Source organism: Neodiprion lecontei, chromosome 1 (assembly GCF_021901455.1).
Source record: "Neodiprion lecontei isolate iyNeoLeco1 chromosome 1, iyNeoLeco1.1, whole genome shotgun sequence".
NCBI lineage: Eukaryota > Metazoa > Arthropoda > Insecta > Hymenoptera > Diprionidae > Neodiprion > Neodiprion lecontei.
Genome location: NC_060260.1, coordinates 11,114,892 through 11,141,645, shown reverse-complemented (window position 1 = coordinate 11,141,645; position 26,754 = coordinate 11,114,892). Strand labels below are relative to the sequence as shown.

Genomic DNA, 26,754 nt, shown 5'->3' with positions numbered 1-26,754 from the left:
GAATATACCTTATTAAGAACAGAAAAATGCGTTTAATTTTTAATTTTTTTTTTTTTTTGCTCTCCACTCATCCCGTCGATTGAATTCATTCGCCAATGAGCAAGTGCATCGGTGCCAAAGTTTTGCAAAAGCTTGAACCACAGGCTATTTATTCGTTCTCGATCCCAAGCTTGGGATCCATGTACGCGTCGAAAGGATCCTCGTAGGTTCGACAGAGACGTCAGCATGCAGTCCAGACCTCGTCTGTTGGGCGGTTGGTATAATTAATGACAAAGAGCTGCGCAAGGTATCAAACGAAGAGTAATGAGTTTACTGCGGTAGCCGGCACTCAGTCAACGCCACTCTCAGCATCCCTCACTGTCCGTCTCTCTCTCCCTCTATCTTTCTCTCCTTCCATGTCTCAGGTGCTCGTTGTCACATGGAAGCGGCGTCGTGAGTGGGTGGCACGATTCCATTCCACGTACGTTTCATTCATGAGGACGAGTATTGTCATTTTCATCGGTCTTCCCACCTTGGAGGGGGGCCTTGGGATGGAATATGGCTGCGTTGACAGGTGTGCGTGACGAGTACGGGTTGTCAAACCGTCACAGGGATTCGGATCGGTTGTTCTTTCATCGATTTTCTAAATAGCGCGTTACGTTAATACAGACTTCATTTGGATCCAAAAGAGAGTTCACATAAACTGGCGATTTCAGTTATCGCTATACTTGACACGATCACTGATTGCATTACGTCAAGATAAGTCAAGGATACGGACTCCAGGATCTCGTGATTTTTACCTCTAGTATCAACCCCTTGATTGAATTTCACATAACCTCTCAGAAAGTCGTCAAGTAACATTTCATAGTTTCCAATGTTACCGATCATCAAGAGTGAGTTTCATATTTTCCGGATCAGCTCGACGCCAGAGATTACCATTAGGTACACAGACTGTACACGAAAACTATACAATTCGAGGGTCTCAGATTGCAAGCCTCGATTTATGATGTACATGTCTTATCAAATGGTGAAAAATTTGTTGCTGACTGCATCGACGAATAAACCACTTGTTAATTCGTGCAAATATGCTCGATATTTCACTGCGGCTGCTGAAAAGCCACACTTTTGATTTTTCATTCATACTTCACATCGGGATACGTAATATTTTCCCGATTTCGATACACGTGAACTTTTTGAAGGTATCTAACACTTCGAAGCGTTGAAAAGTGCGTAACATAATTTCGACTTTTTCTGCACGGTTGGTTGCTAATGAACACAAAAAATCAAATTTCAAAGATCGAGGTCGCCAACTTGCTTCCGGTCTCCCCCGACCTCGAGGTCAATTCTATAGCCTTCTCCACCCAGCCGAAGCATAGTTTGCGGAAACTGATAATTGATTGATCGCATTACGTGTCGTTGACGTGCCTGGAATCGCGTCTGACGAAAATCAGGCCAAGAGATAACAGTCGGACGGGTTGACGTTGAAAGGATCCTATATGGATTGTTATGGTGAGAGAAAAAAGATCTCCTAGCGCCCGGCGCAATTTGGTGGATGAATGTGTAGACAGGGTGCTGCATAATTCAATAATGACAAACACCGATTGAGTGAATTGTACTACCGGAAAATTAAATCAACGTTGTATATGCCTGATTAAATTCACTAATCAACGTCCAGAGTTACTTTGTTTCATTACCACTCCACTAATTGATGGTGTTAAGTAATCACAAGCACAGTCGTCTATGCTGATATAATTGCATTTTTGACACGTCATTTCAGTTCAAAGCCGTAGATTTCGCAAAAGAATCATATATCGAGCTTGTCGTTTATACTTCGATCGTTCTCGATGGAAAATATTTTAATCGAACAGTCGTTAGATTACCATCGTGAAGAAATTTGTAACTCTAGATTCTAGTATGAAGATGGGTCATTAAGGGGATCAGCATGAGTTAAGTTTGGCAAACGTGGAATTCACAGGCTCTCAGCCGCGTCGTGATTATTCTTCGAACACGGTGAGTCTTAATATTTTTAAATGAAAAGTTCGAGGACCCCAAAACTACGATTGGGAATTTGTTATAAATCGTCTCTATAATACATTTTTCATCAACTTGAAATAATCCCCTGGGCCGTTTTTTTTATTTCTTAAAAATTCGTCAAAATTGCTATGTATAATAACTTAAACGCTAAATAAGCTGGTTCATTCTTATGATACAAGTTTGAATAAATATTTAAGTAAGTTAAAGTACTTGCAAATCATTATTGTAATAGTAACATGAATATTTTATTCAAGTATTTTTCAACAATCACTAAAAACTAGCCATATTTATAAAATTAATAAAATAATTTTTTTTTTTGAAAAAGAAATTTTTATTTGAAAAAAGTTACACGAACTTACAATGTGTATGTATTTTGTTGTTAGTACGTTTTGAACTAAAAAAAACTCAAAGTTACATAAAATTTAAAGAAAACATAGTAAATTTCATTCAAGCAAGAAACTAAAAAAAATGTATTTGAATATTTATAACTTTAAGTATTTGCAAATCAAAGATGTCTGCTGTTATATTCCCGAACAGCTTTGAGTAAATTTTCTGCATACTTAGGATGTGACTTTTTCACTTTATACTTAATCCATATTTTTTTAAAGTCTGCATGAGCTGATTCCACAGCTTGTTCTGAGTAGTGTTAAACGTTTAACAGCATGTACAAAAAATTTGAACAAATTTGTGAACAGTGGGCTAAAAAGTGCAATGTAAGCCGAGAAATCTTATACGGAAGTGCAGGATTTAATGGGAATTCGAGTAAAACGTTACTAAACAAAGTGGATCTCTTACGTGAAATTTGCACAACAACCTGTAATTTTTCTTGTATGCAATTTGTTACTTGTTTTGACAAGTTCAAAGAAGTTGTAAATTCTTGTTTTTCGATTGATTTAAAATCGGATTACCTTGACAAGATTGCTGTTTTCAAAAAAAGCTATTTAGATTTAGAGATTAAAGTTACTCCGAAAGTTCACGCCGTTTTTTTCCATATTAAAGATTTTTGCGAAAAAAACAAAAAAGGATTGGGATACTACTCCGAACAAGCTGTGGAATCAGCTCATGCAGACTTTAAAAAAATATGGTTTAAGTATAAAGTGAAAAAGTCACATCCTAAGTATGCAGAAAATTTACTCAAAGCTGTTCGGGAATATAACAGCAGACATCTTTGATTTGCAAATACTTAAAGTTATAAATATTCAAATACATTTTTTTTAGTTTCTTGCTTGAATGAAATTTACTATGTTTTCTTTAAATTTTATGTAACTTTGAGTTTTTTTTAGTTCAAAACGTACTAACAACAAAATACATACACATTGTAAGTTCGTGTAACTTTTTTCAAATAAAAATTTCTTTTTCAAAAAAAAAAATTATTTTATTAATTTTATAAATATGGCTAGTTTTTAGTGATTGTTGAAAAATACTTGAATAAAATATTCATGTTACTATTACAATAATGATTTGCAAGTACTTTAACTTACTTAAATATTTATTCAAACTCGTATCATAAGAATGAACCAGCTTATTTAGCGTTTAAGTTATTATACATAGCAATTTTGACGAATTTTTAAGAAATAAAAAAAACGGCCCAGGGGATTATTTCAAGTTGATGAAAAATGTATTATAGAGACGATTTATAACAAATTCCCAATCGTAGTTTTGGGGTCCTCGAACTTTTCATTTAAAAATATTAAGACTCACCGTGCGAAGTAACCAATTTCGCAAACTCACAATACCTAAGCATGAAAAAACGAGTGAAAAACTGAGAAGAGAACCAATTTAGGGGGAATTTTCACCACAATATCGAGATCCGAATGTATAATACATCCAAAATATTCAACACATCGGTTACGCGAGACTGAACGTCCCCGGATTGTGGACAAGCTACGAAACAAGTCGAATAAGTTGAATAAGTTGAATAAGTTGAATAAGTTGAATAAATTGCATATATTGCATGCAAAATTAATGAAATCCTGACTGGCCGCTCAGTTCCAGAGTATCTCATGCCCCCCACACACCTTGTGTAATACGATCCGAAATCAGTTCGATCTAACACGTGTGTGTAACACCGTCGATCCGTAGATCGAAACAGCAGTCGATCCATTAGTCGTAATTTCTCTGGCGGATTCCCCCCTTCCTGAATCCCGATATCCTGTCGATATCTCCCTATTATCGACAACCTGTGGGTGTGTAAGGGTATCGTTTCTCGCTCTAACCGCGAACCCATCTCGAGAGGAGCTGGCAGACCATCCTAACCTAACCCCTCCTGACCTACCTTCGGCTACTCTTCGCCTCGTCTCAGGACTTGGAACTCTGGATGCTCCTGGATTCGCCCCCATTCCTTTCCTCCTGTCATTCTACTCTCGCCCTCGCCTTCAGCTGGCTTGGCAACCCTGATACGATGGATAGCCGGCGCATCGCGTCGATAAATTATTACAACGAAGCGAACGGGGACTCGTCCTCACCGAAATTGAGCATTCCGAAAGCTGGCTGAAAATAATCGATTCACTTCTGCACCCATTTATACTCGATCTAACGATATTTCCAGGCACTTCCTCGCATAATGGCGTTCCTATAACATCTAGTCCGTAGGGTTGTCACTAAGTTCTTGCCTGAATATCGAGGGGCTGCGCACTTAAGAAATCACTGAACCATCTCATCAAAAATCAGACAGGAAATCGCTAAAGGTCGCTGGAAACCGCTCGAATAGCATGAATCCTGATGTCCTCATGATTTCTCAAAATGTATGGGAGATCATGGGGAATCACAAAAAAACCACGTGATTTCGGGAATCGCTGGGAATCATTCATCCCCTTTCCAAGCAAGCAAGCCTTTATCCAACGTCTATGTATATGTATAGATAAATTATCGATGTTATCTCTTATTGTAAGTGAAAAAAGTTTGTGTTCACGAAAATGTTTATGAGAGGATAAAATAATTATTCCAATTTCTTTAATAATTCATGTTATTGATTGAGTCCCCACGTATCCCTAATCGGAAATTAATTATTGTTAATCTATAATAATTACTCAATGTTCATTTCTTGACAGTCTAGAATTCAATGATTTCTGAAATTTAGAAATCACTCGTAATCGTTGGAATCAGCAGAAATCGCAGGAACTCGTAGATAATCTCATTGATTCGGAAATCATCGGTATCGCAGTCGAAACCAAACGAAATCGATTCCTCTTGGAAATCGTCGTGCCGCCGAATTTGCGAGTGAGCAATCCGAATATGCTGAATATGACCGGCCGAGCCTAGTCCAAAAGTTTAAACAAATGTTAACTTAATGATTGCTTCGTATTATTAGATCGCATTGTTTCTAGAACGCCAATAGCGGTAATTCCCGTTTATCGAAAAGTATGGAGAGATGAAAGTGAAAATAGGTCGAAAACTTCGTTTCGAATATTCGAATGTCCAGTTTAACACATTTTTAATCGAGTTAATTTCAATCGCTCTTTCAACGATCGATTAATCATTGCATCGAATATTTCGATCGACTCAATGGCTTTAAATCGTCCTGACACCAACCGTTCCTCCGATTCTGGCCAAAGCCTAAAAATCCTTTCGGTAATCTGATTTCACGGGTATCAGAATATGTGCGAACTGACGGGGGAGGAACATTGCGATTAAATTGGGAAACAAAATTACACCTGAACTGTGCTCGTGATTCTCTTATCGTCATCGCAAGGCTATACGAGGCGAGGAGGGAGACAAAGTTTAGCCCAATGTTACACCGCATGAATATACTACACGGGGTCGTCCCGACATCGATTAAACTCGATTTTCCCATCGCCGAGTGAAATACGATGTTCAATTATGAGCGTTGGGTTGAGTTGGGTTAGGCTGGAAAAAAATAACCGACGCATAGTCATACATTGAAAAACGATGCCCAAGTCCTGTTTGCCGATCATTTCCTCTTTATTATCTTCAAATCGATCAATACGGATTTTGGCTGTTCGTCATTTTACACATCAGGTCGGGCGTCTGCACGTGTGTAGAACTCGAGACAATTTATAGTTTAATACGTAGCTAACCGATTTCAGCTTCACCGTATCAATTTCAGGACAAATCTCTCCGATCATAGAAAAATTAGGCAATACACCGATGTGAAATAATCGTCGTTCCTGTGAGCGAGCGGAAGAAAATAATACCAAACTTACGAGCAAGAGCGTCGAGTTTTTTGTTGCTCAGTTTTATTCGAAATGCTATCAGAGAAATGATATTAATTTTGGCCAACAAGTAAAAATATTGAATTCACTATGGAATTATAAAACTGTTTCATTGAATTTGTGATAAATAATGTACCAAAAAAATATAAGTATGAATCACGTGCAGTTCTCATCACCGCAGTCTCGAATACTTTCAAAGTATAAGAAATATTCTAAAAAAAAATCACATCTCAAATTTTCGCATTATCTACTCAATCCAAGAGAAAGGTTACAAGTGCCGTTTTCACTTAGCCTGAAAGCTCTCGGTGTAAAGAATACAACGTATATCGAAAATCTTATCGCGGTTCGGTTTATAATGGCCCATCAACGTTCGGGATCGATTAGCGAATTATTATCATCGTTTTCCAAAGCAGGAGAAGATGTTATATAATAACAATAACAATGAAAAGACGAAGAAGAAGAAAAAAAAGAAGAATCCAACCAAGGTTGCCAGACTGAAAATTGCCTCGCCTCGCGGCGTTGCGCGCGTGTTGCGATGAAACGAAAGTGCGGCCGAGTAATTACGCATTGTTTCGATCGAATATTTAAAGATGAGTCAGCGACTGATTTGGCACTCAATTCACGCAAAGTACAATGACTTTCCAGGGTCCCGCGCAGCGTTATCTGTCCCCGTATCCAAGCGCGCAAGCAAAGCTGGCCCACGTGACTTTCGGGAAGCGTTTCGAAACCGCGATTCCAGGGTTCACTTGCCCTGGATCATAAAGAACAAAGGGTGCGTAGGGCGCCCTCAAACACGTTTCGGTTTCCGCGATATCTGTACTGCGGGCATAGCTTTAGTACGCGGACATTGCATGCATACCTGATGTTGACTCCGAGCTGATGATACGCGACAGGCCACGATGTCACGTCGCAAGGTTATTCCGACGAATTTTACCGCGTGAATGTTAAATTATATCCCCCGCTGATTTCCCGAGCCGCCGTAATTGTGCAGCAACAGATATCCAGATCGATTTGGTACGAAAAATCATGGTTAATTGCTCTAAACGTGAACCTTATTGTTCGATTGACCTTTGCCATCTTCCTTCGCGAAAATGGCCACATTTTGGTATGTTAAACCAGAATTCAAGTCCGTGACGTCACGACCTATCGAGGTCAGACACCCTGTGACATTTAAGAAGGCACATGCACCCACCTTAGAACGGAATATTTGGATGAAACGAGTCGTTAATTTTATGACACATCGATATGATCGAGTGAAAAGTGGGTGCTGTAAAATGTAGACTCTTATAATCACCCCAATTGTACGGTATATGTTCCAGGCGACGAAAATTCCAAGTACAGATTTCAGATAAGAAATTGATTCCTGGAAATTTAATCGAGAGAATTGTCAAACGTAAAAATAACAACCCTGCGAAGAATCAGATCGACGGATCGCAGGAAAGAACGGCCAGTAGGAACAGAAATACGCCGGGATTCTTAATCCACTGGCTTGATTCGCCGCAGTTCCGAAAATACGTCTCAAGTTTTCTCGATCGATCCGTAATTCCTCATACCTACACATTTATACAAACAAAACCCGTCCTCGAGGCACCATTCACGTCATTACTTTTCCAGAAAGAGGAACAAAAGGTAGTAACGTTTGAGGGAAATTCGATAGAAAGAACTGAAGAAGTCAGTCGACGTAAGCTATATTCGAGCGAAAAGCTTTTTGTTTCAAAATTTTCTGACCTTCAAAACCAACTGAATCACACAATGTTTCCTTTCCTCGTAAATTTCGTGACACAAAAGTTTCTCACCGCCATTAACGAGCTGTGAGGCGAGCTGAACGGTGCCTCTTAATTTCCGCAAAGGATGTCATCTCTGTCGTAAAAAGCGGAAGAAGTTACGCGGCGTTCACTTTCCTCGTTTAAATAATCCGCTATACGCATCGATAAAACCGCGAAGAAGCCCTGCGCCAAACGACCAGTAAATATACAAGTTATTCCAGGCTTATCGGTCAGTTACGACTTCCAGAGTAATGATAAGAATAACTTTTGCAAAAACTCGAGATATCCTTACGCGATCCACGTGTACAGCAGAAATGCAATTTTCTCTCCGCAACTGTTTGCCGCGGTTTGAATGAAATTTTACAAACCCACAAACAACTGCTCGTTGTTACACGTGGGTGGATCATGGGCTCCAACTTTGAGCAGAGGAGGACAAGCTCCGAGAAGCGCGCTTCCACGCTGGATGTGTACATAATACATCACATGTTTGTTTAGGTACAGGGTATATATATATATACGTGTATCTGTGTATTGCGGAAAGGTGTATGGCTCAGGGAGCTTTTCAAACGAAAAACGGAAAGTTTGAATACCAAGTAGAAAATTTTCATTGAATGGAAAGCCTTGAGCATACGGAAAGGTCAGGGGTCACCAGCAGTGTTAGACGTTTCTGGTATCCCTCCCCCTCCCCCGCCACCCCGAGCTTTTGCAGATGCCACGCTGAGGTCACCACCGCACCCGCGGAGATGCCATCCTATTCAAAGCTCTTACCGAGAATTTTCGCCTCCCTTTATCATCCAAAAATAATATCTCGCAAACCCGTTGAATCGATATTTTCAATTCACTTTCGCCTCAAGCAGATTCGAGTTATTTTTAGATTATTCTGAGGAATTGTTTGCTTTCCATTTTAGATAAAATCGCGAACGAACTTTAACCAGTTTCAAGTAATTGATGCTTCATGTGTTTGACCTAGAATCAAGTCCAATTTCGAGATCAATATTCCAATTCTCGACCCAGGGTCGTGGGACGAAGTCGCACCACTTATAGACCCCAATAAGGGGCAGCACTGAAATTCCGAATTTAAAAAGTTCCGAAAATGCTAAATTCCGAATTTTTCGGTGGAAACACTTAATGCAACGAAATCAAACTTTGACCAAACATCGAAGTTTCGAATGGTCCGAAACCCGAAGATCAAAGTTCCGAAGGTGCAAGGCCCCAAAAGGGCATAACTCCGAGAAGTCAAAGTTCCGAAAGTGCGAAAATGAGAAAATTTAAAAATCTAAAACATCGAAATTTTGAATGATCGAAGATTTTCAGTTCTGTGGATTTCTGGCTTGGAGAATTTTTACCACTTTCATCTTTGTTTGTTTGGGATTATCGATATTTTTAAGTTCGGAATCCTGATTATTCAGATCTTCGGTATTTCTGATTTTTTACACCCACTCGTTGAGTAAACTCCTCTGTGCGAGTATATTTTACCTTTCGGAATTTTATTCGATCGAAACTTAATTTTCGAAATTTTGCTCTACCGGAACTTTACTTTCGGAACTTTGCTCTATCGTGACTTGAATTTCCGGAATTCTGCATATCGAAATTTTCGCCCATTCAAAACTCTGTAGTTTCGTAAAATTGTAATTTCTTTACTTCAAGTTTCGCTACCAAGTAATTCGGAATTAGTCTTTTCGAAACTTTTCAAATTCGGAGCTTCAGCCCTGCCTCACAAACCTATTTCTTTACAAATCCCATGGAATTTGTTATTCCTGTAATTCGATTCGACGAGACCAAGCGTATATCAAGTTCTCCGTGTGTACTTTTAAAAACCTCGATTCAGTGCATTCCGGGTATGATTGTGCATCGGAACTGATGCGAGCTCACATTGTATACGCGCAGCGTTTATTATTACATGCATATTCACGATTTTCACTGCCGCGTACAAACAACTCCGAGGATACGCGCACCCCGCCTGTATTTAATTATAAGCAAATTGGTTTATTATGCACCCCCTACACCGCGGGACTCGAGGTGCCAGACTTGGCCTCCCAGCCTCTTTCTGGCCAAAACTGTACGGGTCAACCGCGCAACGAGGACCGAAGCTGGCTGGCCAGATTTCCGACTTGCCAACCGCAGAGTGGTAACCTGAGCTCCTGAGCTCGATGGAGTTCCTGCGGTGGTGAACCTTATCCCAAGCTGCACGGTATATACCTATACACAACGTAAATTAATTCGCAAAATTATTGTTTGCCCCCTTCTCCTGTATACCTGTCCGAGCCAAGTTTCAATCGTAAATCATATCTCGGTATGAGCGTGCAAGCCTGATGTAATTCCTCATCGCGATATAACTTGCAAAATCACCTCCGTGTTCCTCCAAGGAGCCGAGATGCAGCTTCAGCATCCTCTTGATCCGTATACATTGGCTAACCAATTTCCTCGATGAATGATACCATCGATAATTTACACTAGACAGGGCCAAAAAAAACAAAGAATTTTTTTTTTTTTAATGGTACTGTAAAAACGTTGTTCATGACGACAAATAAAAATTATCCTGAAAGTTTGAGCCCTTGATATTAATATTAAGGGGTGTATCGTTACAGCTATTGATTTTTTAACAGTCACCGCATTTTTTTACCCAAAATCCGTCAATTATCAATCTGAAAAGTAATTTCAATGTTGAATAACTTTTAAAGGAGTGAATTTCATGAAAAATGTTAAGAGACCTTTTTTGTAAAGCATCAAATTTCCCACAAAAATAATGGTTTGATACATGAAAATATTGATTTTTCTGGTAATTACAAAAATCAAAAATTCAAACAAAAATTTGAAAAAACAAATCAATGTTTAAGGCACGATTACAAGGAAACGGCTCGATCTACGTCAATTTAGTAAGAGAGCTTTTTTGTAGGAAATTTAATTTCCCTTAAAAATATGGATTGATAAAATTTTTCAGATTGATAATTGACGGATTTTGGGTAAAAAAAAATGCGGTAACTGTTAAAAAATCAATAGCTGTAACGATACACCCCTTAATATTAATGTTAAGGGCTCAAACTTTCAGGATAATTTTTATTTGTCGTCATGAACAATGTTTCTACAGTACCATTAAAAAAAAGTTCTTCGTCTTTTTTGGCCCAGTCTAATTTACACGTTAAGTGTTGTAGGATTTCTTTTTCTTTTTTCCTTTTCTTCTTGAGCAGCTTTATCTAATTAAGTAACCGGCATTGTATGAAACGAAACGTAATTTGTAAATATTAGAACAGAATTATATTTGAGAATCCGATGCGTAGGAATGTTTCTTATGCGCATAAAATTTATCGGAACCTGAGTACTTCGTTATCTCTTTTTCGTCCTTCTCGTCGGGCAACGACGAATATTCCTAGCAATTAAAATAGATGTAGGAAATATTTTTAAACGTATTATACTTTTACGTATAATGTGGAATTTAGAGTGAAATTTATATTGGACATTTTTCCACTCTAGGATATGCTGCCCCTACTATATATATATACATATATTATATACGTATAATACGTATACTTAGGTACAATCTGTGACGAAAATAATCCCGAAGATACGTGACTGCGATTCCCTCGAATCCCGAAAAATTTAAAATGAAAAGATAAACTTTACACCATTTTCGTTGAAAATTCTTCCTCGCCGTGAATTACTTGCAGGAAGATTATACGAAATTCATTAATACCTACATAGCACGTTTCGAAACAAGAAGTTCCGTACTTCCATAAAAAATAAAGCAGATCGTGAATCAGCAAAATAATTTTGTATAAATAATTTATTTTCATTTTCCGTTCGAAAATCAAAGAGACTGACTAACCATCTCTGCTCGTTGAAAGAAACCCTAGTAATTTTCGTTACTCGTGTACTTCTTTCACAAATAAACTAATTTGTTCATTCAATATTGAATCATCCTACAACCATGCCTGATATGAAAACATACGATGATAAAAAATTTCCTAACTAAATAAATCGAACGATATTCTTCTCAGCGCTTTGTCAAAACAAGTTCGTCACGATTATTATCTATGCCTATTTACCGGCAAACAGCAAGCAACTTCGGAGTAATTATCCGGGTGAAATTGCGAGGGGTATATCATGAGCCATGAATACTTTTCACTTGAAAAACAGAGAACGCGTTTTAAAAGGTTCTCGGTTGAGTGGCTGGGCGTAACACCGAGTGCCTTCAGAGGGAGACGCAACTCGGCTCGGGCACGACGCATAAAATGTTTCACTTGACGGACAATACGTACCTTCGTATAGGTGCCGCGAACTTTTAACGCCTTTTTTCCAAAACAATATAACGACAGGGCTGCAAGAGGCAAAGGAAAAAGCCAGGCTTTGGCCATCGCCCCTTTAAAAATTAGGGAAACTGTTTTGACACATTTTTTCCCCCCTCATATTCCAGTTTATGGAAACGCAAAAATCTGACCACCGCGATTGAAACTCCACATTACGTGTTATTGAAGTTTCGGAAATTTCAATAAACGACTGTAAAATTTTCAACATAATTTTTCCGAGACTAATGTTTTTCTTTTCCACCGTCAAAATGTTCGGCGATTTTCTGTTTTATTAGAAAACTTATTTATTCATCTTCTACTCGTAACATTCTTCCATCGAATACCCGAAAAATAGATAAACCTAATAGCCGTTTAAAAATAACAAAAACATGTAGTCATCGATCCAAAACATCTCTGTAAGGTCACCCAATAAAGCCTACCGTGTTAAATCCGTATCACAATACGTGGAATAAGCATCGATTTCTCTATCGGTATATCCATAAGTCCACCTGACGTCTGAAATCATTTGGATGCAGCTCATACCTACAATCGTATTCGCGTTTGCGATGCGATAGGAATAGGTTACGCGTAAATATTCAACGCCAGGTCGACGATACCGCGTCACCTTGAGCACGCGTATTACATACACTGCAATTTACTGTTTGGTTCGAATACGCACGACGCCACCATATGCACGTAATCCTGTCAGCACTCACCCGATACATCGCAGCCTTCAGAGCCCATATCTTCACGGTGACTGGTATCGTTGCATTTGGAATTATGAACCAGCTGATTGTGAGACGCATTTCGAGCACTGCATGACCAAGTGCACATCAATTCATAGGCCAAAATGTGTACCGGGATGCGAATTTTCATCGCATCGTGGTTTGCGAGTACATGGACTGCCAAATGCTTTCGCAGTGCGTTCCACGCCATGAATCAGTTTCATCCAGGGATAGTTACGATGTTAATCAACTGCAGCTGTATGTTTTCCATAGCGCAAGTTCGTTTCGCGAATTGGAATCTACTGTAACTAATTTTGTATCATCCGCCTACGTACATTTTGGATTCGGTGAGTATGGGAAGTGATTTCAAAGGATTTGCTATGGCAATCTAGAACCAGGTGAAGGACTCGAACTAATTTTTAATGGTTGCATACGATTTTAGAAGGATATAAATTTGTAAACGACTATTCAAAAGATGTAATAGATTACAAAAAATGCTGTGCACTGTCGAAAAATTTCAATCTATTTAACATGTCTGTCACGGGTATCGTGGAATTTGACAAAATTTCAAATATTTCACAAGACTTTAAGCTTCCAAATAATTTGACAGGATTTCAGCAATTCAAATAGTATATTTCCACAAATTTTGTGTTATATCGAAACATTTAAACATATTTCAAAATACTTGTGACTTTCAATGGCCGTATGAGCCTTCAAAGAGGTCAAAAGGTATCAGAAAATTGCGAATCTTTCAAATAGCTTCTAAAGATCTCACAAATGTTCAAAGATTTTCAAACATTTTTGAAAGATTTTTATGTAATTTTAAAATACCTTATAAACTAGTAGACTTTCAAATTTCGTAGAAAGTTTTCCGGTATGCTTAAATTCTACGAAAAGTCATAATTTCGAAAAAAAAGTTTTCCTTTACAATTTGGCGAAGCTTTCAAGATATGTTAAATGATTGCAATACACTCGACATCACAATAACGATAAACCACCCTCGGCCGCAAAGTGTCGCAAGATTTCCGGTACGATTCGAGCATTTTATTCTGACAACGGAGAATCACTTCAGTCCATGAAATATTTACAAACGCTCAGGGCTGAATGATGCGTCCATTTACGAGCGTACGACGGATGCAGCCGGAAAGGGAAACGCATCCGTCGAGGGTGTTGGGTGACGACAAGCCCAGCGTTACATTGCAGATTGTACCGAAGAAGAATGAGAAGTGAGAATAGCACTTACGTCTAGAAGGTTCATGAGAGAAGCTCTTCGGCGTGGGTCAGGCTCCGTCATGGCGGCCAAGACTGACTGCAGCGCAGAGGATGGCGACACCGACCCCGTCCCAGTCAAAGCTGCACCCCGGGGTGTCGTATCCAACAGCGCCCTGCCCAGCGAGTACATCCACATCTGAAAACCAGGAATAAACATTTAAGCGACGTTCACCAGCAGAGGTTAGATTCCACGATGAGAATTAGCTGGATTTGAAACGTACAACGGTACAAGTTGTGTTGGGACTACGGGGTGGTCTCGAATGGATGAGATGTTATTTGATTTATGGAGAGTTCGAGTTGATGCTGTGGAATGTGCCAAGAGTGCCTCCGTGTTCCCGTCAATCGTGAAGATACGCAACAGCGGGAGAATGTAGGGCGAGACGAATTCGGATAACGTATGTCCTTTTGAACGCTGGTGGAGTATATCGGATAAACGGATAACGAAGCGTAAGAGAAATGTCGAACGGTTCCGGAAGTGAGCTCACGATCGGAAAACGACAATGCCGACGGAATTTACATGATAAAGTGGATCAGACTGTTTCTCTTGGAAAGAATTCTCCGCGAGAATGGACTATCGATCGGTTCTACGGAGGATCGAGTCAACAACCTTGCCGCACCGCGCGGGAAGTGCCAATCTGATTCCAGGTAGGTAAGAAGGTTCAGCTAGTTGATTGACAACGGATAAATAGATGCTCGGAAAGAGGAAAAAGCGGAGGAAAAACGTCGAGACGATATTGTGAGACGACGGCGGTGCGAAGAAGACGAAATAAATTTCCCTCTTGTATATTCAGGCATACTTGATCCACGCAATATTAGATTGTCGAACAGGATGAAATATCGAGCCAGAAAAGCTCGCGACTCAACCGCCGATACCGCCAGAGAATTTGTTCACTTCACAAATCACCTTGACTGACTTTTACTAAAAACCCAATAATTCCAAACTGAAACTCAAGTGGAGCATGTATTAAAGGTGGTGAGGAAACTTGGAAGGGTAAATCACTACAGCTACAACATGCTGAATGCTCTTGGGTAGGAATGACTGGAACCGAGTCTCGTACATACACGAACCTAGGCGCATCAGCTTCAAATATGTATAGCAAGATATATTGAACAGAAGTGTAAAGAGGAAGAGGAAATGCTTCTCCAACGTTCCCGACCGTATGGGAGTCACGCGAACATTTCTCATCTCCACGGGAACAAGTCATTGTGTCTGCCTGTTTGAAGACGAGCACATTTCCCATGGGTGGAGAACCAGCCAGGATTTGCGCTGCAACGCAACGTGATCCAACTAATTTTAAGTTATAGATATCACGTACCTGATGGTACAATTTCTCACTTTCATAAAGCGGCAAATAATCCAGAAAGATTTCAGGAATACGATTACGAGGTATTCATTGTCAGCCTGTCGGAGTTGAAATTTAAAGCGAGACACTATCCAAGGGAAATGTACAGTTCAACTGTTAGCAAAGCTGCTTTCAGAAAAGGCCTGCGTTTCAGTCTGAAGACGAATGCAAAGAGAAAATCAGAATTAAACACTCCATGAAGCACTGCGAATAACATATTCATGAGTCATGATTCATTTCCCGAAACCAGAAGATGCGAAACGGTTGAAATTTTGAACGCATAAGATTGATCTACCCCATTAACGCCGTGGAAATGCGGAAATTTAAGGCCCTGATCCGTAAATCCCGTAATTAGAGAGAACATCAACGTGCACGGAATCAGAAGAGTACCTGGATACGAGAGAACAGGTAGGCAGTAACCGAGAAAGGCTTACCGGCGAATGTGCAGTTCGTCTCGTTCGGTATATTCAGGTTAATTCGTATTCAAGGTACAAGCGAAACTGCTAATTACTCTGACAACGACGAGGCTCCGTCACAGCTGATGTGGTACGATCGCAAGTATTCACTAGCTGGCAGGTAGGTAGGTAGTTAGATAAGTGCAGCTATACCGGCGAAGTGTTTACTCGTTCAAGACCAATCGAAGTCCCTCGAAAGTTAACTAGGTTACCGGCTTCAACTCCTGCCTCGGAGAACGCGATTAATTAATAATTTAATAATCTCAGCGACTCGGCTAGCTCTTCGACAAGTTCTAGGGAGCGTCGCTCAAGTACCGTTACGCCTCTGACGCCCCTCTAGTCTACACTTTATAGATAATGAGATCGTCTCCGCTGAACGGTAATTCTCAAATCATCCTAACACCCAAAAGTTATTGGTCGATGCAGATCGAAAAAACAACTTCTTCGCAACTTCAAAGGAAAGAATAGTGACCCCCAGTCTTTTTTTTCAGACTTTGTTTTTCAATCACCTATGGAAGTATGAATATAGAGGTTCGTGCGCAATTTTTTCTTGATAAAAGACATTTTTAGGGCTGGATTAAAATCTAAAGTGTTCAATGTCAGTACTGGATAAATAAGATTACCATTGAACGCAGAGATGAATAAGTGGATAATTGGACCGCCTTGTTCAATATCATGGGAAAACCCGTGAGTGGACTTATGGCAAATGATGGAGAGTGTAGTGAACATGACGGATAAAAGAATATTTTCAAAAGTAATATTCGATACTCTTAAGTCATATTCACGATTATCCTACAAATCCCTGAATGAGCGCGTTATCCTTTTCGGTAACGATCCTACCGTGCAGCCGATGATCACTCGAGTGCTGATCAATAAGTATAGCATGCATTACTCCTAATCAGCACTGATGCTATCCCTATATTAAAGCCATGATTCAGTTCTTTCACGTCGCAACGCCAAGCAAATGATTAGTTAACAGCACCAATATGAATAGCACATGATCGCCACGCACACATCCGTTACAACAATTTCATGAATGTTTACAGCTCAATGTAATCAAATTCCATTAACACCGACTACTGCTGAATAACACATATTAATTCCAACTAGGAATATGAAGTATTCATTTTGGATTTGCACCATATAGTACCTGGTTGAAACATAACAACGCCGATTGAATATTTCATTCAGTGTAGCTGTAACGCGAGGCAAAATCTCAATATCTATTGAAGCTACTTCACCCCGGCTTATTCGCGGACCTGAGGATACATCTGTGCCACGAAACGCTGTTATTATATAAAACGTGGTAAAGTATAGCCATACCCAATCGTCACTCGGAAAGAAAGCCTCCGGTGACGACCGGAATGTAACACCATGCACATCAAGATCTAACGCAAGGCACCCGCACATTGATGTCAAGGACTGGGATCCTCCAGCTGATCGTGAAGGTATAAGAAGATGGGCAGATCCATGTAGCATTCATTTCACATCTTGTTACATTTACAGTGGCAGATACGTCATAAATCACCAAGAACGGAACGCCGAGAAGCGGTGGATTCTACGAGCGAAAACGAGCAGTATAGAAGCGAAAGCCAGAGAATCGCGATGAGAGAAGATAAAGATGAGAATGAAGCCGCTGCTGATACGGTGAAAATGTGGCTTGCTTGGTTTCGCATATTCCGCTGGAATCCGTCAGAAGAAGAATAGGAAACGGAGGTGGCGATAGAAAAAGACACAGACGACGAGACGGGGATAGCCGGATAAACGGATGTCAACGCAACTCGGTTCTCTCTGACAACACACAAGGCGTACCGAATGCAGAAATAGACGTGGGTATTATTTTTCCCTCCAGCGTTCCCCGATGCGCTCGCTACCACTTGTATTTTCAGCGTGTTATTGGAATTGCAAAGCTGGTTCTCTTTCTCGCCCTCTTATCTTTTCTCAAGATAACTCCTAGATGGTCATGGTAGTAGTCGCAACGTAAATGACACGGAAATTTTCGCTGCACTGATGAATAAACGAGCCCTGCAGCAGTGCTTTCTCTTTGTAAAGCCGCCAAAGCAAAGGTCCTTTTCAACTGGTCGCAAGTAATTTCGAATTCAGGTTGTATTCCGCTTTGAATGATAGATGAAAGCATCTCTGATGTAGAGAAGTGATGACCCTGTGCAGTCAGGGAAAACTAAGTCTGGATACTTCGTAGCTACGCGTAAAAATAGAGTTAGAACGAGTATATTGTTCAATGGAAGGCCAGACTAAAAAAACGTAGGATTACACTCACACCGAACGTTGACCTAATGAAATTCACTCTGTTCTTCGTACTTCGAATAATAAACAGACGATTCATTTTGTACGTTCATGAGTTGAAAACTGGACTGCATAGAATCAAAGGATCCTACTGCTTTTGAATGAACTTCCCAGCTCATAGTATAAGCTCCCGGAATTATATTTCATGCTTTCAATGCCACACGCGTGTGGTACTTATGCGAGAATATGGAGTGGCGGTCATAAGTTTTAATAAGCCCGGGTCAGCGAGTCTGTCTATCGCATATGCATTACAGGTACTGACTCTCAATCTCAATATAACGCGTAGAACCATTCAAGGTGTCTGAGGGTATACTTTGGCTGATCCAAGATATGAAACGCGGAAGGATAATATCGGAGAAATTCCTATCCTATCTACCCACCTAAAGTTTTATTTGCGCCGATCACCCGATACACTTTTACCCCTGTAGGTACGTACACTCGTGGTGCTCTTTAGAAGCTCACCCCGCACCATGAACCCGAACAATGTACGTGATCAGAACATTCGGTAAAGTTTTCGAGCTTTGTCGCGAACTTCCTCGTCTGTGCCTGACGACACGACGCACACGAATATCGGTGTGTCGATAGATCAGTCGATTCAAAGCCCCACATAATAATGGAGCAGGTGGTGTCCTACCGGGCAGCGCAACAACTATACCTAAAGTTTTTAATTACAAGCGCATGATAAGCTTCCGGTAGAACGTGCTGCGAGGAAAATACTGCGCTCGGTTCCATAGTCGGTGAAGTTGGCAATTTACGAAAGTAGATTAAGCCCCGCTTCAAGCTGAATTCGAGCAAAAACCGACGGCTACATGTATACCGATCCATCTGTTTCGTCCGTCTTTCACATGCATATTCGTCCCTTAAGCCGAAACAGCTGAACCTACTGGGTTGAAATAACAAACGGTCGATCGACCCGTCGTTTCTTCGTTATTATTGGCATACTCGGTAGCCCGCAAAAACGTGGTCGTCATTCAGACATAATGCGTCACGCCTAATAATAGCAACTTATACAGTGTGTTACTATGTATGTTTGGATATTTTTTTCCACCGACAGCTTTTATGCGAAAATTACTGAGCCAGCTTTCTATACAAGATAAGCTTCCAGTAAGTTTAAATGTATTTGCTATTTGTCGTGCCCTTTACAGGTCTACAAAAAACCAACCAAAGTAACCTGATATAGGTATGTATGTACACAAATGGCGAAGGATTATATCACTGATTTAAATCTGGTGCAGATCCTGAAAAAGCTTTTTTGTTTCGAAGACTTGAGGCGCGCTCATTTGTGTCATTGCAAACATGTACATTCTAAGGGGTGACAGTGGATTTTCGAGCGTAACACGCTTTATTTACCTAGAAATCGATGGCTGCTTGATAACAAAAAGTAATAAAATTGAGGAAAAGGAGAAGAGGGAATAGCTAATGGGACCGTGAGAGCGGGGGCATAGTTACCTTCTCGGAGTCGGTGTCTGAATAGGTTCTACCAGGACGATACTCCGGGGGTAGATAGGCCCGCGCCGTTTCCGGTGGCGCCGACCGGAGGATCACCCTACCACGTGGAGTGAGCTCGAGGGTGTGCGGAGTCACCACAGGACCCATCCCCGAACTTCCGACCACTCCGCCGTCTGGAACAAAACCGTAATCAAATACGTTAATAACGATGGGTATCGCCAAACGTTATGGACATCGAATTATCACCCTCGTAATCCAACGGACTTTTTTTGATCAAAAGCAAATGAGGGTAGAACTTGGAAAAGTTTTGTGTACCGGTGAGATTTTTTGCTACACTAAAGTTTTTTGTTACCCATTTCGGATATGAAGTTCGGATTCGCTAGAGATCCGTGTGCATATTTAAGGGGATGGTCACTCTTCGGACTTGATTTTAAAGTCAAGTTTGAATACCTGGTATTCGTGCGGAAAGGCTTACGAATAAACAAAGATTATGCGCCTGAAAAATACTATTCCTATCTTTATTTTGAGCTTTGAAGTTTGAACAGTGGTCCATAATTGTTTGATTACCACGATTTCAACGGATGATGCAAGTCATGACAAGCCTGCACTTTTGACGTTGTTACGACTTTGTCTATGCCGTAAAATAAGGATACCAGGTGCTTTCAGGTACGACGCAATCTCAGTTATCATTGGAACTACAGATTCAAATCTAATCGTGGTACTTTTTTCAGTACGTTTTTTTTGTAATTCTATTGATTATTGGCAGGTCCCAAGATTTGTAACCGAGGGTGTAGTTCGATCGGTCATAAATCATTCTAGTTTCTGCAAAAGCTAGGTAGATACCAGAAAAAAATGCGGAGTGAATTTTTTGAACCTTACGAATTCTTTCAAATTTATCGTACGAAAAGAGTTGAAAACCGTCGTTTCAAGTAGAATAAATGCAAGTAACAATGATACACCATTTTTCAAATTCCAAAGGTAAAACGAGTATCTGTCAGCCATATAAGCGTTCGTTATTTGCGAGCCTTTCGCTACTAAAAGTAGCTACTCAAACTTGACTCAAAAATCAAACGTGACAGAGTCGACTACCTTCCTTGAAAACCGACAAAAAAAATTCTTCGGTGAGAAGCCGACGAGATTATTCAATCAGTACAGTCGATTAGTTACGCGGCAATCGACAATCACTCACTAACGTCAGTGGGAAACTAGGAAGACTGAAAAAGTAAGTTGGGCAAGCGTTACCGGTGAAGGATCATCACAAGATTCATCCCCCCGAAAGCCATGGAAGAGAAGGTCAGACATTTAGGGCTGCTTTTTCGAGGCTCCTAAAAGCTATGGTATATGGGAACGAATGAAATGTGTAATGGAATCAGAGGCGCCCTCCATCTTTGTATTTCCCGGACAGAATCGTCTGCCCTTCTTGCGCGGTAATCACTTGAAACCACTTTTAAAATATCCACGATGGAAAATTTTCGTCCTTCGCTCCTCTTTTTTTATCACTCGAATATTGTCGCCATAAGGATTTGCCCGTTCTTTGTGCCAGAATAAAATCGATACTCCCTTACTCACTGCCCTTGTAACAGAATGATGAAAAACTTGAAAAAGAAATCTTTGAGCCGCTTCTACTCTCGTTGAAAGAATCGCTTTCAACATTGTTAAGGACATCGACTCGTAATGCCTTTGATTATTTAACGTTTTTTATTCGTGCGATTTTTCAGTGTTTTCCTTTAACTCGAGAAAAATAGACGCTGCTGTATATATACGTCCTGAAACTGTGAAAATTGGAGTATATGAGATTGGATAAACAGTGAAAAATAATGGCTAGGTACTCCTAATTCAATGATACGACAGTCGTTCGAAGAAGTTACGAGCTAGAGTGGGCGGTTGGTCAACCGTAATTTGTATTACTTTAAAAGCAATAATTGAACCATCGTTCACGTGGTTCCTCGACAGCTTACGCCTACGGTTGGAATTTGCCCAGTACGTACAGCAATTCGTTTTTTTCCATCACTCGACGTCACATCCTGCTTCATCGTTTCTCTTGGCAAATTATGAGAATCATTTCAGCTACGAAGAAAAATTTTAACAGTGTAGGTGAAGCCTGATATATCAAACGTTCGATTCACTGAAAACGGTAATGAAACGAATAACTTTTGAGATCAATGTGTGAAAACTAAAATTAAAGTATTTTTAAAAACAAACACTTTCAACGAGTTTTACATGCAATGTCAATATGGTTTTTCTATAGAATAGAAATTTATTGATTATAGCCTTTGATGGCATTCCACGCTATGCTTCAGTGGCTCCCTAGGAAGCTAAAGAAAGGAATTCGTCTCAGGTGATCTGTGAGAAATTTAATTACCAACATAATGAGTTGTAATTTGTTTAATTTAGACAAATGAGCGGCGTAATCGGTATTGAAATAAAATTGTACAACAACGTATAACTGCTTCAAAATGAATAATGATCGGTCTGTCTTGGTTGAGATTCAAGGGTTTCAAAATTCCCGTCTATGTTGGGAATATCGTTAAAATTAAATTCCGCTTGATTGATCTTGTCTTGTAATTCATTAGGTATGCTTTTTCCAACCCTTCATTATTCAGACGATATAGGCCCACCATTACAAAATAGATTTCGTAAAATCACCGGAAACTTTTTGATCCCGGACTATGCATAAAATAACACTGTGACAGAATCTTGCGTGGTTTAGCATCAAATATTGGTAGCTTTACCGCAACGGTCCGAGTAGGTATTAAAAAATCTGGACTAAGCTTTGGGCGTCGTATCGAATAATTTATCAAACGTAAACTGTTATATTCTAAGTCAATCGGAGTCTTTGTTTGCCGAATCATAGCTGAGGACCTCAATCACGATATATTTCGTTCATCGGAGTGAAAGAGACTCACAGTCAGGATTACCATTGAATTGAAATTCGACTAGGGACCAAGCGGACCTGGACAGCCGGTAAGTTCGATTGATACTAAATTCAGAAACAAGACAACGGCCGATGGCTGGGCGTCTGCAAATGGTTTCCAAGCCACGTGGTCATGTCGGTATCCGATCATTCAAACCCGCTCATTTCTCACCCAATGACACCCCGAAATTGTAAGAACGAAACTATTGACTCAAATCAATACTCCCGGCAATTTGCACGCCTTGAATTGAACTTTTTGATTTATCACTACTGATAATGGTTCCAGCACGTTCGAAGCGTTATTTTCCCACTCTCTCTAGTTGTTACAGAACACAATTTGCTTGACGCTATTGAACGTTTTCTCCCCGTGACTCGTTAGTACTGACGACGTACGTACGAGTGCGAGTTCAAGTGATAAAGCGATAGAAAGAAGGAAAGACATAGAGAAAGTTTGAATTGGGTAACGAATGACTGGATTTTCGATTGGTTTTCTTCCTGTCAAGCAAAAAAGTCTGCGTATCTTTGGCAACTTTTATTCTCGACAAAAAGCTCGGAAAAACTCCTCCGTTATCACGTTACTCAAACGTGTCGGGAAATTACTAGCCTTTGGGAGAAATAAACAACGCGTCATAGGAGCTCGTATTTTTTATGCACGATGAAAGAAGAAGAATTTTTTTTTCCACAGCAACGTTATTTGACGCTCAAATAGAGACACATTTGTGGATCTGTCAAAGGTGACAAGGTTTTACCACGTGAATTAGCGGATTATTTGCTTCAATTAAATGCGACCGGCCCTCAACGTTATTAATCATCCTTCCAACACCCGTTTCGTACTCGATAATTAATTACGAACCGAACATTAAAATAATGTCCTTCTTCCAGGCGACTGGCTAAGCTTAACGAGGCTAATGAGTACACTGGGAAATGCAAATTTTCTCTGCATCTAGTTTTTGATGTTCCGTTTTTTCAGTGTTCTTCACGCTTTATTGTAATTTCAATAAAGTTCAGCGATACTGGAGAACCTGTGAAATAGAATATTTTTCCAAAATATCGCAATCAACTATCGCGTTGTTTCAAATAAATTCATGCTATCTTGTAGCCAGGAATGTTATATTGTATGAATATCTATGAAATAGCGAGTAATAAACAGACGATTATTCAAGCCGAAGAGTTCATATCGACATAGACAAAAGTGTTCTGTTTAATAAGTTAGCGCAGTTATCATGTCATTGCACAGTATTTCACTGTCAAAGTGACAAGAGGAAAAAATTTTCAGTGACAAATCGCCTGAACAATTTCTTGAGCGTAAAAAAATTCACGTTATTACACAATCAGTTTTTCCTCTCGTCTTAATATTGAATATATCCTTATTTTTCTTCCCATCATTCAAAAACAACGGACACGTGTCATTTGTCGAAGAAAAAACATACGAACGTAAATGTGTGACATGACATCCCTCGTCATACCGTTGAACGCGAGCAAACCTGGGCGAAAGAAGACAAATATATCGAACGAAACTTGCGAGGTAAAAACGTTCGCCGCGATAATGATGGAAGGTTCCTATCAGGGAGTAAGTCATTTTTTATTTTTTTTTTTTACATTTTTCTCATTACGTTCGTGTTTCTCCGTCTAGTACGACGTCACGTGCTGAATGTGAGAATGCGTAAACCGAGGAGAGGGTGGGAGGTACCGGGGCTCCTCACCATCGTTGTCTATGGGTTCGTTCCAGCTCCACTTTTGCCTCCACTTCCGTGATCCGTCTCGTATTTCCAGTGCGAAAAGCCAGATATGTCTCAGAGTAAGCGCGAAGGAATTTCCCCGAGTTTCAAGTTTTTAAGTGCTCTGCTCCGGGGGATAGTTGTTATCCCTAGCTGGGTCCTGGGCTCGTCCTCGACACCCTTGCACCGTCAAACTCGAGGAAAAAGCGTGGGACTCGGTCTTGTTATTCTCTCTTCGATTCGAGGCCGGGTGCCCATTCTCTAGATGGAAATTGAAGCACTCTCGTTACTTTTTTTTTTTTCACATCCTTGACCTCATCGAGGTTGTCTCGTTGACATTTTAGAATCCACGCGTACACACTTGTGCATATATACGCCGGGCAAAAGTGTTTCCGTTGAACCAACCAAGGCATGCGTGTCTACACGTATAATCACAGCGTCAGCCATAACAGAGAAGATTCAGTTTTAGACTTGGATGATCGGGGGGGAGGGATGTTGCGGGAATCCGAGGAGTAATTTTCTCGTTACAAAAAACCCGGCTATCTGGGGTCGCTTAAACGTCACTCCCACCTAACGAAAACAGAGTCACCTATATTGCCGCCCCTGACAATGACTCGTTACGTCGGACTAACACCCGAGTTCACTCGGAGACAGTTGCCAGATACCGAATCTTCACCCCCTTTACAATCTGCAGTGATTTCATTTCATCTTCAAGTTCCAAGCCTCTGCCGAGAAATTCCAGGCTCATTTTCACAGTGACGTTACAAGTCCGTTTGAAATATACCAAACATCACAATTGTCACAAGAAAGCGATTTTGCTGCTTCTCGCGGTGTACGAAACTTCACGGGAAATGTAGGTACATTAGAACGATTCATGCTTGAGAATAAATATTTGAAGAGGAAAGAGCGTGTTCTTTCAGGAAATACCGACATATTCTGAACCTGAATAATAGAAGAGAACTTTTTAGCACGCACTTTTACTGCAATCATTTCGAAGTGCTGTCTGTTCAAGTATAATCATAGAATCGTAACGTGCGAATCACACGGTTAATGAATACATTATAGCAAATATCACTTCGTAACGACATGCATAAATTTGCAAATTGTCTCGAGTTGAATTACCATGTAAATTGTTTTGATTTAATCAATGTTTTTTACATCAATAAATGATATTGTAGCAGTTTACATCTTTATTTGAATATTTTTTCTGAAAAAATTTTGAATGACATTTTCACTGAATTAATTTTCGGCCTGACCTGTCTCAAACTATATGTATGTACTGCATGTACGTTTATGACAAATCGTGGCACTTACTTTATCAAAATGCCAGGAAAAAGAAACGTCAAATATGTACAATATTATGAACACATTCCTTTTCTGATTTCAAGTTCTGTGAAAGTCTGTACTTTAAATCGTTAGGCACGGTTACGAAGAGTGGTAAGATTATGTGTTTTAAATTCTTCAAATGTCATCTAAGACGTCTTTTTCTTCAAACTAAATCTATGACTTTCCATGGGGATAAATCAGCATTGGAGACTTAGTATATAATACATCAGAAATAAAACACCGATGTCGCGACGAAAGAAATTCGAAACTACTAATAAAATTCCAGGCTATTTGCCGGGGCTAGAACGCGACTCGGTACCGTCTTAAGAACTTCGATCCCGTTCGCCGACTAAGGAAGCAAAGTTATGTGGAAGTTAAACAAATAAACGGAGACTACGCAGGGCTTGCCTTTCCTGTCTTCGAGTACTTTTCAGCCTCTCGGCCGATTCATCAGCGTTTCCTCTTCCCGGGCAACACGAAGGGACAAAATAGGTAGGATAGTCGGGAACTCCTGGAAGGTCGGTCGTTGAAACTGCTCCTACGTCAGAGGAAGTGGAGAAGAGGAAGGCCTAGATCGACCAAGGTGACTAGTTAAGCGATGGATGCCATGCCGAGTGTTTTTAAGGGTTTCCGAGAGTGGGCCGGTCTTAATCCCGGGTAGGCGCCGCGGCCATTAAGCCCTCTCAAGTTGTCTCCGAACCGGAATAGACCTACATTTTCAAGTGGCCCCGGTAGGCCGGCTTGGGTCGAATTAGCTGCCTCGTTATGAGTGACTACCGAGCGAGTTATTCGGCACTCGGCATGGATTTAATAAAGCAAGAGCTATAGGGTCGTTAATTCGACTAATTGTAAGTTTCATTTTAATTCCTCGACGTTATACGCACGCGGAACGCGTCTTAAAATCTCCCGCGTTTACCCGGATAAATCTTCAAAAATTTCAGTCCAAGAGTTTTAATTACAAGAACCACACGGCGTGAACCTGATTAAGGTACTTCCGTCGCACTGAGAAACAGG

General features: G+C 40.3%; 1 protein-coding gene across 5 annotated transcripts in view; it reads right to left on the bottom strand.

Annotated features, from left to right (window-relative positions):
* Positions 1-26,754, bottom strand: part of LOC107217029 — a 118,766-nt gene that overhangs the window by 27,138 nt on the left and 64,874 nt on the right. For all 5 annotated transcript variants that reach the window (XM_015654387.2, XM_046740624.1, XM_046740826.1 and 2 more), the window contains 2 exons: positions 19,783-19,955; positions 14,203-14,367 (listed from right to left, as the gene is read on the bottom strand). In XM_015654387.2, the coding sequence (XP_015509873.2) occupies positions 14,203-14,367; positions 19,783-19,955 (338 nt within the window). The remainder of the gene's footprint in view (positions 1-14,202; positions 14,368-19,782; positions 19,956-26,754) is intronic.